This window comes from Labeo rohita, chromosome 11, assembly GCF_022985175.1.
Source record: "Labeo rohita strain BAU-BD-2019 chromosome 11, IGBB_LRoh.1.0, whole genome shotgun sequence".
Taxonomy (NCBI): Eukaryota; Metazoa; Chordata; class Actinopteri; order Cypriniformes; family Cyprinidae; genus Labeo; species Labeo rohita.
This window is the reverse complement of record NC_066879.1, coordinates 15667024-15684957: the sequence shown is the minus strand read 5'-3', so window position 1 is coordinate 15684957 and position 17934 is coordinate 15667024. Positions and strand designations below refer to the sequence as shown.

Here is a 17934-nt window from a genome sequence, read left to right as displayed (position 1 = left end):
AAATAAAATGATTAGAAACTATTAGAAATGTTGCCTTGGCAAATAACTGACTGAATATTAATTGGAAATAAAGAAAAAATAAAACTGAACCACAAGAAAAAATAAATTAACATTTATATATATAAAAAAAAAAAAAAAAAAAACTAACAAAAAGTTAATATAAAAGAAAAGAAACGAAAAGAAAAAAAAAACTACCATAAAATGAAAACAACAATAAGAACAACAACAATAATAAAAGTAAAATAAAGTAATAACAAATATATAAAAAAAATATAATTATAAAAAATATATATAATTTTATTTAAAAAACAAAATAAAACAGGAATATTATATGAAAAAAAAAATTAAACTATTAGAAAATTAGAAATACTGCCTTGGCAAATAACTGAATAAGTTACTAAAATACTAATTGGAAAGAAATAAAAAATAAAACTGAGCTATAAGGAAAAAGAAAACGTAAAACTTAAACGTTTTAAAAAAAAAAGTAAAAAAATTAAAAGAAAAAGAAAAACTACTACAAATGACAACAATAAAAAAGCTAAAATAAAATAAATATACATAATATAATTTTAATATAAGCAAAATATAAACTATAATAATATAAATAATACTAAACTAACACATATAAACACACCACCCCTTAATAAGCCACATGATTTAAGGTATTTTTCATGTCGCCAGAACAAATAGTGTTGGGTTTGTTTAAACATCTCATCTGCAAACTACAAGACAAAAGCTAATGGCTCTATGCAAATTTACAAGATTCTTGTATGAAACCAAGCGACCATAATCTTGACCCGCCTAGTGTATAATGAATGATGTAAAATGAGCTCCAACATGACAGCAAACAAGACTGAAATTAGTGTCTGTGCTCAATAGAAAAGGGCAACGAGCTTCAGTCCTGTAGCGTGCGCTTGGCTGAACCTCAAAACAGTAACGCCTGCCTTGGCAAATGCCGCAAAATGGATCTGTCACTGTTCTAAATGCTTACACGTGGAATATAAGCACATGATAATGTTGAGATGCTGGGAAGTATTTGCTAAACACAAACATACCACATCAAAGTTTTCCAAAGAGGAGGGATGCATGTTACTGTATTTGCACTTGTTTTCTTAGTGGCACATAGCCAGTTATAAAAATGTAATTCTATTGCTCTACTGTGCATTACCTGGCGATATATCCAGAAAAAGAGACTTCCAGATGGTATACTGTAGCGGCCCCATGTATTTAGACGTCGGGAAGTCTTCGTAGGTGAGGTTGGTTTCGTGGATCTTTCCCTTTATTCTGCGGAGACAGAGGACAACAACTGCATTATTCAAATTCAACATTGGCAACCCACCAAACCCCAAGCAACCGATTCCTCCTCAAAGGCTAGATCCTGTTTCCAAACAGTCGTTTTTAAGTCGTACTGTGTTTTCTACATAGCTGTGCCGCCCCTGCAAAGTCAAACAGCTCAGATTCGCCGTTGGGAGTGAGGTCAATCTGGGCAATGCTGCAGATCACTTTCATTAGTTCAAGCCTGACATTAATCATGCTATTTCTTTCCCATAAGGCTAACTCATTCTCCTTTCGTCATTCCTAAATAAAACGACTGCTACATACCCATTCAGAGGTGCAGTTTTCTCAAAATGCAGGATTAAACTCTGAATATTTATGCTGATTAATAAGGCTAAGATATGAAGCTATAAAGTGCAACAAGATTTGTGCTGTTACTTTTGATACCAAAGACTTGTCTGTTAAAATCTGTCAATTTTATTATGAAAATCAAACAACAAACATTGTTTTGATGCTCTTTTATGTGGAGTGACAGATTGCTGTGGACACTTCAGCTCAAGCAGAATGTGAACAGATTAATTATTCCTCTTTACTACTAGTTATAGCACAAAATAAACATGACTGTTGGAAGAAATAGTACAGCTTACCGAAATGTATCACCTCTCATGTAAGAAAGACGTCAATAAAACAGACTGTAAATGTTACATAACGTTACATTTACATAAAAAAGCCATTTAATGATGATAGCTCGATAGTTAACTAGAACAATGAACTTTAGAGGGGAGCATTTCGCTAAAATATTACACATTCATGATTTTTTTTTTTACTTGCATATTTTTACCTAACCTGTTCTTCAATATTTAATGTATAAGAATAAATCTGTCATTGAACAAGTTATGACAGCCACTGTTTAAAATGTTTGTAAAAAAAAAAAAAAAAAAAAAAAAAAAAAAAAAAAAAGGGTTGCAAAGAGGCAAATTCAGAAAAAAAATATACAGAAATTTATGGGAAACTGTCCGCCCCTGTGCAAGCTTATAGAGAATAGAATAGAATAGAATAGAATACAATAGAACAGAATGTACACTGCCGTTCAAAAGTTTGGGATCAGTAAGATTTTTAATGTTTTTTAAATAAGTCTCCTACGGTAATCAAGGCTGCATTCATTTGATAATTTTTTTTTTTAGAAGAACAGTAATATTGTGAAATATTATTACAATTTAAAATAATGGTGTTCTATTTTAATATACTTTAAAATAAAATTTATTCCTGTCATCAAAGCTGAGTCTTCATCAGTCATTACGCCAATTTCAGTGTCACATGATCCTTTGGATATCAATCTAATATGATGATTTATTATCAGTGTTGAAAACGTTATTTTCCTTTATTTATTTTATTTTATATAAAAAGTTAAATAGAACAGTATTTCTTCAAAACAGAAATCCTTTGTAATAAAACACACGACCATTCAGGTTAAGTCAAAACATTTTCTTAAATATACTTTTATTCAGCTAGGATGTGTTCACTTGATAAGAAGTGATGGAAAAGATTGCTATTTTGAATAAATGCTGTTCTTGTAAACTTTTTATTCTTCAAAGAATCCTAAAAAAAGGATCACAGGTTCCAAAAAAAATATTAAGCCGCACAACTGTTTCTAACATTGATGATAACTGAGTATCAAATCGGCATATTAGAATGATTTCTGAAGGATCATGTGACACTGAAGACTGGAGTAATGATGCTGAAAATTCAGCTTTGCATCACAGAAATAAATGACATTTTAAAGAATATTGAAGTGGAAAACCACTATTTTAATTTGCAATAATATTTTACAAGACTACATTTTTTTCTATATTCGTGATCAAACAAATGCAGTGATCTCACCCTTTCTACTTCCTAACTAACCTTAACCTAGTCTGTTCTGCAGTGATCTCTTGTCTGACCGGGCGCCTGTGACATACGGCAAAGGGCAATAGTCACATACATAAGTCAAATAACCTGACTTGCCTTGGTAGCTTCCACCAGCAATACCCTCCACGAATCACTTGCTCCCTGACCAGCAGTTACAAGAAAAAAGACAAAACGTTTTAGACCAGAGAATCTCAAACTACCACACAAAACACCCTCAACACACGCTCATCCACTCCTCTTCGAGTCACATGCCCTCTTCAGTACCTGTCTGACGTCAGGGCTATCCCTTCCAAGAACTCGTGACGGCTGGTCTCACTGAGTCGCTCCTGAAGGATCTGGATCCCTTCCTTGACGTCACGGAGCTGCTGGCTGTAGCGCTGGATCTTGTGTTCGATATCGGAGAGTGTGCGTGCCGTATCCGCCTCTAGCTCCTCCAGCATGCTCTTCTGCCGTTCACGCAGAAAGCGGTGTAGTCGCTCGAATGCATCGCCGATTGTGGCACGAAGGCTCTTCGCTGATGACTGAAGTAGATAAAAGAAAGACTTTTGTTAAGCTAGACTCAAAATAGTACATATAGTTTCAAATAACAAGCCTTCACCACCTACTGTGCATGCACTAATTTAATCAAGCATGTTTGTTTTAGACAAAGACTACATACAAATATAACATGAACATAAATATAGTGTACTATATTTTTATATTTTTTTTACTTTAAATTAATATTATTTATTTTATTTATTTAAAATGTATTTATTTTATATTTATATAAAACAAATACAATAAATATTACATATAAAATAAATGATTTTCTAATAATAATAATAATAATAATTATTATTATTATTATTATTATTATTATTAATTATTTTATTTTTTTGTTTCAGGACAAAGTGGACATGCATAGTGAAAAGTAAAAAAATATATATATTAAAGGTCTGTTTATTCCTATTAAAGGTCTCTCTATTCATATTAAATTATTTATTCTTATATTTAAATATAACAAATATAAATATCTGCTGTCTCAGGACGAAGTTCAGAAAAATAAAAAACACTTATTTAAGGTTTCTATATTCATATTCAGTCATATATCAGTCATAAATATAAAACATTATATATAAAATAAATGCATTTTGTAATAATAATAATAATAATAATAATCAACTATTTTGATTAGGATGAAGTGGACAAGCAAGAATTGAAAGTAAACAAAATAAACTTATACTTAAAGTCTCTGTATTCATATTAAATTATTTATTCTTATATTTATAACATTTCACAAATATATGAAATGTTACATATAAAATAAATAACAATAAATAACCTATTATTATTATTATTATTTTTGCAGTTTTAGGACGAAGTGGACATTTAAGAATAAAAAAAACTCTATATTCTATATTGATATTAAATTATTTATTTTTATATAATTATATGAAACAAATATAAGAAATATTATATATAATATAAATGCATTTTAATAATAAAAAACATTTTCTGCCATCTCAGGATGAAGTGGACAATCAGAGTGGAAAGTCAAACAAAAACTTATATTTAAAAACTTTATATTATATATAAAATAAATGGATTTTAATAATAATAACAACAACTATTTTTAGTTGATTTAGTCTCAAAATGGGACAATCAAAGTGGAAAGAAAAAATAAATAAATGCTGTATATTTATATAAAACAAATAAAAATTACATATAAAATACATGTTAATAATAACAATAACTGTTTATTATAATTATTATTATTATTATTATTTCTTCTGCAGTCTTGGGACAAAGTGGACAATGAGAGTGGAAAGTAAAAACCTTATATTTAAGTTTTCTATATTCATTCCATATTCATATAAAAACGTATATTTTGTATGTATACGTTTAGTTATTATTATAACATTATTTTGGTAGAGTCTCAGTGGAACATAGTGGACTATCAACCAAGTGGAAAGTGCCTAACAAGCCTACATCATTAGAGACAAGGGACACGGTCTAACAGTCAGTGAAAATGGCATTAGGTTGCTCTTCCCTCAATCTTTCGGGTTATTGTAGGACAGCCTCCATGAGAAGGACATGATTACACATGCAGACGAGCATCGAGATAAAAGCAGCAGGGGTCGATGTGGAACGTAAAAGAGAATTGTGAAACTAGTCAACAAACCTTGCCATTGACCGAAAAGGAGGAAAACAATTCAGGAGAGATAAAACGAGATGTTTGAGGAAGCCGATCATCTCCATTAAAGTGTAAAGAACATCAGTTACAGTCGACAGATCAAAGACATAAAACCTCAAGGTCGATTCGATGCAGGACAGAAGCCGTTCCACTGATGGCTATCCATACAAACAAGACAAGCTCTACATTTTCAATCCTTTCTTCGCCTAGCTGGAAGAAAACTACAGACCTCACCGATTACAAGATTACTCCTGCTAACAAATAAAATAAAGGACTTGTTCCACTTCTGTCTTTCCGAATGGGAAATGTGATTTCCATGCCACCAGGAAGATGAAATCCTATTAAGATCACGTCTGTCTCTGGCGTCATTTACATCGGCTGAGTCAGCCCACCTGGTGTCGCCTGATGGATGATTGGGACTTAGCGATTCTGAAGTGGTGTTGGTCTCTTGAAACCGTTCTCCCCACGGGTCGCTCCGTCTCAGATGGGGTCTATTTAAAGCCAGTAAACACTTCCCATGAGCCTAGCGAGACTCGGCCTCCCAGCAGCCTGCTCGTTGCGACATCTGCTAATCAGACACATCTTTCCTTGGGGTCTTCCATTCAGATTTGAAATCGGCACTTCAGACGAGAGGGTCTGTCAGCAAGCCTGCCGCCGAGCTAAATCTAGAGCATGCTAGCGGGGAGGTGGCAACAAGTTAAAAACGAGCAAACATGAACTAGAGCTATTACTTGAGCTATTACACTATTAATGTACACTAACATTCAACCGTTTGGCATTAGTAAGGTTTTTTGAAAGAAATTAATAGCAATAATGCATACATTGATCCAAAGTGACAGTAAAGACATTTTAAAGTTGCAAAAATGTACATACCATTCAAAACTTTGGGATCAGTAGTCTTATTCTCATAAAGGCTACATTTATTTGATTAAAAATACAGAAAAAAACATTTATATTGCAAAATGTTATTGAGATAAAAAACAATGGTTTATATTTTAATATATTTCAAAATACAATTTATTCCTGTGATGCAAAGCTGAATTTTCATCAGCCATTACTCCAGTCTTAAGTGTCACATGATCCTTCAGAATTCATTCTAATATGCAGATTTATTATTAGAATTATCTATGCTGGCAACAGTTTATTTTTTGGAACCTTTTCAGGATTCTTTCATCATTAATAGAAAGAACAGCATTTATTCAAAATAGAAATCTTTTCTAACAATATATATCTTTACTACCACTTTTTATCAGTTTAACACATTCTTGCCGAATGAAAGTATTAATTTCTCTCAAATAAAGAAAGAGAGAAAAAATTACTGACCCCAAACTTTGAACAGTATTGTATATTGTTACAAAAGATTTCTATTTTTAATAAATGCTGCTCTTTTTAACATTTTATTCAAAGAATCCTGAAAAAAGTACCACAGGTTCCAACATGTATAAAAATTTAGCACATTAGAATGATTTCTGAAGGATGATGTGACACTGAAGACTGTAGTAATGATGCTAAAAATTCAGCTTTGCATCAAAGGAATAAATTCTATTTTAAAGTATATTAAAATAGAAAACCACAATTTTAAACTGTAATAATATTTCATAATATTACAGTTTTTTTCTGTATTTTGAATCAAATAAACGCAGTCCTAATGAGCAGAAAAAACAAAAAGCCTTTTGAATGGCAGTGTAAAACAACATTTTTTTTCCCCTCAAAATTTTTGTATAAACTCTTAAAAAAATAAATAAATAAAAACTTTTCCCACATTTCAGACTTGGACTTTTTTCTCAGAAAAACATCTGAATTGTGAAATAAGTCGCAATTACCTTTTTTATTTTTTTGAATCGTGGTGGAAACAAGCTTCCATCATTTTAAATTTGAATAATATTTCACAATATTACTGCTTTTACTGTATTTTTGCTCAAATAAATGCAGCCTTGTTGAGTATAAATGCCATCTAAAACCTTCAAAACATCTTACAGACTTCAAACTTTATATAATAATAGTGATGTTGCCTTAGAACCACTAATCATATGATAAAGTAACTTTACATGATGTATAATCTAACACTGAATTAGTCACTTCATTGTCATTTCAAAACGATGAGGGTGCTTTATTATTGCGGTTAGTTTACTCAGTAAATCCCCTTCTCAAAAGGTTGTGCTGTGACAGCTCTCTTGAGGCGGTTGTCTTATCTCTACAGGAGAGTCTGGGCTGCAGGAGGCATTTTGCACTGATGGCTCTGAATGTCAATGTCAAGCGTCTGGCTCTTCGTAAGCATCTTAAAGCACCGCATCAATAAATTCAGACAGGATACGACTGGCTGGTCAATGCGAACATCTACATTTTGAGTGGACAGCCTGGGAAAGAACTGAAAGATACTGAAGTTTAATCAGCTTTTAGGATAAATATGCAATCTGGGAGATCAATAAAGCAAAAACACGGCCTGCTTGCAGAAAATGCAGCCACTGAGATACAAGTAGAGTTTAATCGACTTAAAAACTAAGAGGAATTTGTTTTTCGAAAATGTATGTAATATTCATTGTGGCCTGCAATCTATTTTACCTCTGGAATATGAATGCTGTAAAAAAATAAACTGATTTTTGTGCATTAGAAATGAATTGGACTGTCAACGGTAGGCCTATATGACCAGTCGGAGAGGACAGGTTGAAAAAAAGAGGGCTTGGTGACATTGGTCCTTCCAGACATGGAGCCAGTTATTATATTTTGATGGAAGATTACAAAGACAAACATTTTTTCTCTCTAGAATAACATGTACTGATGAATCACTCAGAATATAAACAGCAATTTGTATTAAAAGAGTACACAGCGTTCATTTTCATTTCTTCTGGAGGAAAAACTAAAAAAGAAACTACAAGATGATTAAAATGACGTAGAAATGGAGGAAAACAATTTCTATATATACACACTTTTGAACAGTAAAATTTTTAATGTTTTTTTTCTTTAAGAAGTCTCTTCTGCTCACCAACCCTAAATTTGGTCCAAAGTACAGCAAAAACAGTAACATTTTGAAATATTTTTAATATTTAAAATAACTGTTTTCTGTTTGAATATATTTTCACATGTAATTTATTCCTGTGATTTCAAAGCTGAATTTTTATTTATTATTACTCCAGTCGCATAATCCTTCAGAAATCATTTTAATATTCTGATTTGCTGTTAAAAACGTTTTTTTATTATTATTACTAAGTTGAAAACAGGACAATTTTTTCAGGTTTCTTTAATGAATAGAAAGTTCAGAAGAACAGCATTTATCTGAAATCTTTTGTAACATCATAAATGTCTTTATCATCACTTCTGATCAATTTAAAGCATCCTTTAAATTGCATTTCAAAGTGATTTCTGAAGGATATAAGCATATTAAAATGATTTCTAAACGATCATGTAACACTAAAGACTGGAGTAATGATGCTGAAAATTTTTTTGAAAACAACACCACCTAAATTAAATGAACTTAAAACAATCTTCAGATGAACCCATTATTTACCTGTGCGGTGCAAGAAGGAAATATACAGAAACTGAATAAAGTTATCAAACCCTAAATACTAAATTAAATATAGATGAATCCTTGAAGCTACTAAAGTTATTGATTTTCTCTTTTTCTTTTGTTTTGATTAGGGCTGGCAAACGATTAATCGTGATTATGTATATGTAAGAGAAATATGTTATTTATGTACAAAATATTTTTATTTACATATAAATTTCTATAAAAATGATGATAAATACATATACTTGCAAATATTTCTTAAATATATACATGAATGTGCTAGTATTTATATATGCATAATAAATACACACAGTACACACACATATATTAGGCAAACTCTTATTTTTATTTTGTATGCGATTAATCACGATTAATCGTGATTTATCGTTTGCCAGCCCTAGTTCTGATTAATAGACATTACAGCAGCTGGGTTATTAGGTTGCTATTACTTTAAGAGCGGCCGCTGCTGAAAGTGGCACGGATCTGAAAAATGCATGCTCACTTTTATTCAGGCTTTAATATGATATAGGCCACATTTTAACAGTGTTAAACTGGAAAAATTAATCGCCTGTGTTAACGCCCTAATTCACAAACACACACCAGTGAGACTGCGGACAGTGTGGTTTAAATGTAGGCTGAAGACTAACTAATGACAAATTAGACCAACACCAGACGTCCACAGTGCCAGGAGACACTTCCTCTGCAATAGTTTCCAATCCAAAACGGAGGGATAATTAAAAAAGGGAATGAAGAAAACAGTGAGATGGACAAAGTTGCAGTATTGACTCCAGTGTCTCTCTTCACTCATTAAAACAAGGTGTCAAGATTAAAGACCTGCTCAATAAACCAATTTGCTTGTTGGAAATTCAATGTCAACAGAACAGAGAGAGAGGGGAAGAGAAATGAGCAAGCGACAGAGTGAGAGACCTGCCATGAATCTGTAATGGCCGCGGTAGGCAGTATGAGCTGTTTGTCAGCTGTATTTCGATTTCCACAAAACCTGACTGCAGATGAGGTTTAATAGAGTCCCATCAGAGATGAAATGGAGACGTGGTTTCTATATCAAGCCAGAGTCATTTAAATCAGGGCGCTGAATGCATGCATGGACTGGCCGATAAATCACCGCCGGTCCATCAATCTAGAATCGACCCTCCGGCATAAAACATTCAGAAATAAAGACTACTGAAACTATTACACATCATAATACGATTCGGATTACAAGGGAGTAGAGCATAATTTAAAACGACAGCAGCAAACGGCATTCGCTTCAACTGTTATATGGTTCGGGCCGCCCCTTAATGGAATTCCACAGGAAAATTGTGTGTTTTACAGAGCACCAGGGTAAATTGGTGATTTTTCTCCTCAGAATAATACGCGCTGACAGAAGTGTACCTTGGTTTCGGTGAGCTGTCTCTGCAGTAGCTGCAAAGCCTCCGTATGACCCTTCTCACTGTCCTGTAGAGTCGCCAGCTGCTCCTTCATCTCCCTCTGTAAGAAAACCACAGCACAACAGATCATGTCATTTATTGCCCATTAATCTGGCAACCTCTGACCCAAAGTAATTAGTCTGAACCTCTTCCAAAGCCTTTCTAAGAGAGATACCAAAACTCTGACAGCAATAAATGCAATGTTACTGAAGCTGCACGAACGGCTAAAATAAAAACACAGAGTATGATGTTATAGGAAAGCACATTTAGTATATAGGACATAAACGCTGTGTCAGACTAAAAATGTCTCCATTAGGACCTTAACAATAAGAATTATTTCAATTTGCTTCAACTTTGACTTAATGTCCTTGGTCCAATTCTACATAGCTTCCAGAGCGCTGATATCTGATAAAACCTTTTATGACTGAAATAGGCTGTATTACTATAATTCAGTCCTTTTATGCATGGTTTTGATGTAGCCTGCAAGTTTCAAATTGCAAGAAAGGAGCAGAGAAAGGTGGCTTTATAGTTGCAGGCAAAAAAAGAACAGAAATTAATAAATAAACAGCGAGTCTCCAGAGAGGTCTGTGTCAGGGAAAGTGGGTCTCTGCTGCAGTGGACGTGGCAGAATCGGGACGACGGGCCATGTTTGCACGCCTGGAGGCGGAATAGGAACAGGCAAAAAGCACCAACCCCTTTACAATACACCAGAGCTAGAGTTTATCTGTATGATATACAAATATGTATGTATAATAGACCTATTTGATTGAGGTGAAAATGTATTGCATTTGTATTTCAGTTTAAAATTGAGATCTAAAATGCAACTTAAAAAAAATCCAGATTTGCTTGCTTGCTAAATCTGACCAAAACTGTATGATCATTTATCAATAAGGCAATAAGAAAAATAATAACTATAATTATTACTATTATTACACCTTTGTCATTGTTGATAATTGCTTGTCATTCTAGACTCTGAAACACAAAGTGCATATATTTACATAATTCAATTGCAGCTTGCATCATGCATTTCTAATAAATAAACACATTAGAGAACTCCAGTTCCAGAACAACAATTCACAAATAATTTACTGATGCTGCGCATGCACGACTGAACAAATCACTCCCCGAGACGACTCGTCCTTCCTGAGTCACATTAAAGATTCGTTCAAAATGAAAGAATCATTCAAGAGCGACCCATTGCTAATTCGTAGCATCATGGGCGTGCATCCCAGAGCCTGTGCTACACGAGCTTTTGTGCTTGAAATGCTTTCCTCAAAAACCATAACTTCTTTATGACTGAAGACAGAAAGACATGAACATCTTGGATGACAAGGGGGTGAGTAAATTATTTGTGAATTGTTGTTCTGGAAGTGGAGTTCTCCTTTAAGGCATTATAAATGAACTCATTTGTTTTCTCAAGTTTGTTTTCACATAACAGCACACCTCTGAGCAATATGATTTCAGCATGATTTCAAGTGTTAATCGTGGCTGTAGCTGTAGCAAATGGTGATTGACGATTCACACAATAAAACTTAATACCTAAGGTTAGGGATATGAATAAAACTCTAATGCTAAAGTGTGAGCAATACTTGATGCTTGCCTTAGGAAACACAACTAACTCAATGTTTTGGTTATTCTAGATAAATGAGCAACAATGAGGCCAGGTCACATTTTTATAAAACAAGATAATCCTGAAAAATATAAGCATCCAACATTCCACCATAACAGCATTTTAACAGCATTTTAAGAGATGATTCATTAAAAACGAATGGCATGGCAATGAAATGCTGTTTGGACCAGTGTTGTTAAATGAAACTAAAACTATAAAAAATATTTTTAGGTTAATTAAATAAAGCTAAAATATAATAGAATATATTTAATAAATGAAAAACTTAAAATGTAGTTATCTGCCAATGTTTCTCATTTTTATTTCAACAAAATATTTCTAATTTTTATTTTATTTTAAGTTGAAGTACTAAAATTACTTAAACCAAAACTGAAATAAAAAGAAATTAAAGCTAAATATAAATATTTAATTAAAAAACAGACACAAAAAAGTAAAATAGCACAAAAGCACAAAAAATAAAATAAAAATAAACTGAGCAATTCCAATATGGTCCTCGCACTGCAGTGCTCGGGCCCTAATAATAATAGTAATTAATTACTATTATGGATTAATGGAATACAGTGGCTACCATCATACAGGTTTGGAAGAGGGTGAGGCTGAGTAAATGACAATTTTCATTTTTGGTTGACCTATCCCATTAAAAAACCCAACCCCAATATTTCCAGCAGTATTATCAAACTGAAATGAGCCTCAAATACAAGTGAGCATTAAAACAGTTCTCAACTGTATCCTTTTCATAGAGCAGAAAAAGCGATTGCTTTCTTTATAAAGCTCATTTCTTCAGGGAAATGCGGTCTGTGCTCTACAAGTAGCTAAATGCCCTTCCCAGCATCCAAATCGCCTGGTTTCAGTGTGCATACCTGACAGATGAGAGCCGTTTTTAATGCATCAAGTAAAAGCAACATAACCAGCTGGAGCACTTCGGGAATAAAAACGCAAATGGTTTTTGGATCATTACAAACCATAAATTTTTTATGTGCCATTTACCTTCACCTTTCAAAAGGGTATCCAGAGAACTAACAACTTCTTAAAACAAAAAAATTCTGTCTGCAAAGTTGTGGCACAGGGCCTGCAAATGAATCATTTTTCCAGCGAATCAAGTTGCTCAAAATGTCTGAACAAAGGAGCAAGTGTGCTGGTTTTAGCTCGTGGAGAGCACAGAGCACTGGAGGTCAGAGGCGGCCCACGTTTATATCAATCTGAGCTGGCGAGAGGAAGTTTGACATGACATTTCCCCGGGATCCACACGGCAGGGGGAAGAAGGTCATTGAAGGCCAATCACAACTTATTTCACTCTGGCTTGACTCATCTTTGAGTTTGCATTTGAGGAACATAAATCAAAAGAAAAATGGAAGCAGGTTTTGATAAGAGCTCAACAGTGACTATCCACCTTTGCACTGACACCTTTGCACGTTGTTGTAAAACAAAAAACGGAATTTGAAAAAAATAAAATGAAATTTGGGAAACAAGTAATCATTTAAAGTTGATGTTTAGGTTGGTGATCATGGCTGTATTTGGACATACCCACTTTTATTGTATACTTTTCGGGTGTTCTGTCTCTTCAAGAAAGAATAAACAAACTACTCTTCCCATAAATCAGATGTTATCTTGCCAAGCTATGCTACGCTGCAAAAACTCTGGTTTTTATTGCAATGGTATCTTCAGGATTGTGGGTGGAGTAGTTCTGCAGACTTCTGTTTCAGTTTATAACATCCACCTTGAAAAGTTGACTTGTTATTGCCATTTTTACTTCCCTACCATTAAGCTCGAATCAGCAACATTGCATGTTCTATGAACTTCCTCAAGGGTTCATTAAACAGCCACCTGCCTAGAGGCTAAAGATACGTTCTAACTGCTGCCACTGATGAGAGTGAAGGAGATAATCAAGGGTGCATAAATAATGAAACGCACCAGGCGTATTCGAGATGCTTCACGCACCCCTTCAACCCCCAAGATCAAATGCGGTTTGGCGTCCCTGACGAACCTTGAGTCAAAACCAGGAAACTTGCACAGAAATCATCAGATGTTGAACATATTTTCATTCCTGGAAAACATCATCACTCAGATGACACAAAATGCAGATTTCTCGCTCACGAATGACAATTTGTTGCCACGAGGAAATAATCCGGCTACACCGTTCTCATCAGCCTGAAGGGTAGACAATCAAGGACACTTTGGCATAACCTTGTACGCGCCGGTGTCATAATTCTGCAAGGCAGCAGGATACGAAGTAATAAACAGCCCGGGTGCGCAAGGCCGATTCTGCCGTCCCTATTTATGACTTCTGTGTAAATCACATCTGAAGAGGACAGCAAATGTGTCATCTGCACTTCTTCCTTAACAGCATCCAATCAAACCAACCCGACCACATATAACAAACATGAATCATAAGGCCACGTGTGAGTCATTTGGCCATCTCCATGCATCACTTGTCAGGACACAACATGTCTGTTTGCTAGACATCACTGCAATTTGCTTCTGATGTCGAATGGAGATTAAAACAAGTACAGACAAAACTAACCTAATATTCCCCAAAACAAATTTAGTCTTAAAATAGAGTATATTGTCCTGAAGTTTTATACTACTAAGTAGGATGTTCTTACACAACAGATTATGTGTAACAAACACCAAATTTGTGACCCTGGAACACAAAACCAGTCATAAGGGTCAATTTTTTTTTTTTAAACTAAGATTCATACATGATCTGAAAGCAAAATAAATAGCTTTTTATCGATGTACATTTGTTAGGATAGGACAATATTTGGCCAAGATACAACAATGTGAAAATCTGGATTCTGAGGGTGCCAAAAAAAAAAAAAAAAAAAAAAAAAAAAAAAAAATCTAAATATTGAGAAAAACGCCTTTAAAATTGTCCAAATTAAGTTTTTAGCAATGCATATTACTAATAAAAAGTTGATATATTTACGGTAGGTAAATATATCAACATGATCTTTACTTGATATCCTAATGATAATTTTGATCCATACAATATACTGTTGCTAATTGCTACAAATATACCTGTGCAACTTTTTTTTGGTTTTGTGGTCCAGGGTCACATTTGGTAAAAGCATTGCAATTTCTGTCAAATTTGGCACTTGATCCTTCAGAATTATTCTAATATGCTGATTTACTGTTCAAGAAACATTTATCATATTATGAATATTTAAAACTGTTGAGTACATTTTTTTCAGGATTCTTTAATAAATAGAAAGATCCAAAGATCAGCTTTTATCTGAAATAAAACGCTTTGGAAAAAAATGATAGAAATGAGTACTTTTATTCAGGAAGGATGCTTTAAATTGATCAAAAGTGATGATAAAGATATTTATAATGTTGCAAAAGATTTCTATTTCAGATAAATGCTGTTCTTCTGAACCTTCTATTAATCAAAGAAACCTGAAAAAAATTCTACTCTGCTGTTTTCAACATAATAATAATAATAATAATAATAATTATTATTATTATTATTTTTGAGCAGCAAATCAGAATATTAGAATGATTTCTGAAGGATCATGTGACTGGAGTAATGACGCAAAAGATTCAGCTTTGAAATCACAGGAATAAATTTTAAATAGCAAAAATACTTCAAAATTGTACGTTTTGCTGTGCTTTGAAACAAATAAAATGCAGGCTTGGTGAGCAGAAGAGACTTCTTTAAATAAAACATTAAAAATTTTTTGACTGGTATAAGTTCATAGGAAAGCTATATTTAATCATTGCATGCAAAATGTGCAAATGCAAATACAATCAGCTCCATGTTCAAAAGCAGCTTCCTATGTGTCATTCAAATAGCTTTAAAGCAATAGGTCACCCAAAAACAAAACTCAAAGCTGCGTGTTTGTAAGAAACAAATTCATCAAGATGTTTTAAACTTCTTAAAACCATTGCTTCCTGCTAAAATACAAGTCCTTTATCCATAATATGGCTTTCTTCAGTGAGAAAGTCGCCTGTCTGAATCAGAGGAGAAATATGCACAGATTAAATGTCATTTACAAGACAAAAACAGGATGGACTTTGGAGGAAGCAAATTATAAATTATAGACTGGAATTTTGTCCTGAAGCAACGGTTTAAAGTTAAGATGCCTTATGATGGATTTGTTTCCTACAAAGATGCAGTTTTTCATTTCACAAGATGGACTGGAGTGGTGTGGATTACTTGTGGATTATTGTAATGTTATTATCAGATGTTTCAACTCTCATTCTGGCAGCACCTATTCACTGCAGAGTATCGATTGGTGAGCAAGTGATGCAATGTTACATTTCTCCAAATCTGTTCCTATGAAGAAACCAACTCACCTACATCTTGGATGGCCTGAGAATAAGCACATTTTCAGCTTCTATAGTGGTTAAATAAAACCATCAAATATAATTTTGTGTTACCACTTGATCCAGTAGCAACAGATAAAATCCATGAAACAATATGCCAAGGTAATATAACACAAAGTATTTTAAATGCACATCTTTTCAAAAATACAAATATTAAAAATGCTAGATTTGCAATAACTCGGCAAAGGCATCGTCACAGTGTGTGAAAAAGGTCCATAATCATTTACTCTCACTGATGCATTTGAGAGGATTCTGACTCAACAACTTGAGTGGGTGCTCCATTAAATCATTCTGTTGTTTGTAAAACTGCTGTATCACAGTTTATAATTCTGCAAACTTAGTTGCTTTTATTATGCAATCGGCGAGTGATTCAGCTGCTCTTGCCCTCTGTGCTGTCCATTACTGCGGTAATGGTGACATCTCAGGGAAGATCATCCCTGCTGTGCTCACCTGGGGAATAAAACCTTCCAGCTGATATAATGAATATCCTTCTATAGTAATCATTAAACACAACCTACATAAAAACGGAGGAAATATGAGGAAAAAAAGGGCTGGCGAGTCAGACCGCAGCTTTTCATCCTCTTTTCTACATATGAAAATGTGCTCAAACTGCGCCACAAATGCTTATGGCTGCCTTTCTCCCTGTATCAGCAGAGACTACAGCCTGTGTGAAGGGAGGGAGGGCCTGCACCCTGCAGTCTAAGCACGTCATCTTTGCCACAGCACACTGACACAGCTCGCAGCAGTATGATAATGCTGCTGAGATGCAGACAATTTATAGTGCATGCATTGCAGCTTTCATACAGCGAACAGGGTGAAGATTCAGGTCTGGATAACAACGAATGAGTCTGCATGATTTGCATACATTCAACTGGTTTCTCAAAAGAGTGCACTGATTGCAAACACAGGTTGTGGTTGCACCTGGTACTGCCATGGGAAGAACTGCCCCAAATGCTAGGTAATTAATAATTAAAATATGTAGATGACAATGCATAATAAATTATAAAAATATCTATATTAAAATATATATATGCATAAATATTTATATTTATAAAAATATATAAATTAAATGTATATGGGTCAAAGACGTTAAGACGTACACATCTAAATAAATTGAAAAAAAGTGATTTAATGTCCATAAAAAGCACATTAAATGTAAGTAAAGTATCTACTTTTAAGGTTTCAAATTTGTTTTTGGAGAATAAAGTGTCAACATTTGGTTGAAATAATGTTACACTGTCATTCAGCGTAACACAATATTTATGTAAAAATTCAAACTACATGCTTATTCTGACTTGTACATATTAAAATATATAAAAGTATAAGAGAGCATATTCAATTTAATTGTTTTAAATGAGTAAAAAAGTCTTACTGACAAAGAATTTATATATATATATATATATATAATTATTATTATTATTATTATTATTATTATTATTATTATTATTATTATTTCTCTTTAATTTAATTACAAGGTTGAATATCCTGGGGGAAAAAAAATGCTGGTCTGGTCAACAATGAACGTGTCTGCATGATTTACATATATTCAACTGGTTCCTCATTGCAAGCACAGGTTGTATGGTTGCACCTGGTGCTGCCCTGAAAAGACTTGCCTCAAATGCTTTTGTGTTATAGGTCTGCCATGTGCAGAAAAAAGTCAATGCAAAAGCAACAACAAAAAAAAAATGACTTT

General features: G+C 33.5%; 1 protein-coding gene across 2 annotated transcripts in view; it reads right to left on the bottom strand.

Moving 5' to 3' along the window:
* LOC127173449 (E3 ubiquitin-protein ligase TRIM62) overlaps nt 1-17934 on the bottom strand; it is a 45528-nt gene that overhangs the window by 7016 nt on the left and 20578 nt on the right. The window contains exons 3-6 of one of the 2 annotated variants that reach the window (XM_051123357.1): nt 10254-10349; nt 3448-3704; nt 3280-3324; nt 1169-1284 (exon numbers count right to left, since the gene is read on the bottom strand). In XM_051123357.1, coding sequence (XP_050979314.1) covers nt 1169-1284; nt 3280-3324; nt 3448-3704; nt 10254-10349 — 514 coding nt within the window. The remainder of the gene's footprint in view (nt 1-1168; nt 1285-3279; nt 3325-3447; nt 3705-10253; nt 10350-17934) is intronic. The other variant, XM_051123358.1, reaches the window with a different exon arrangement.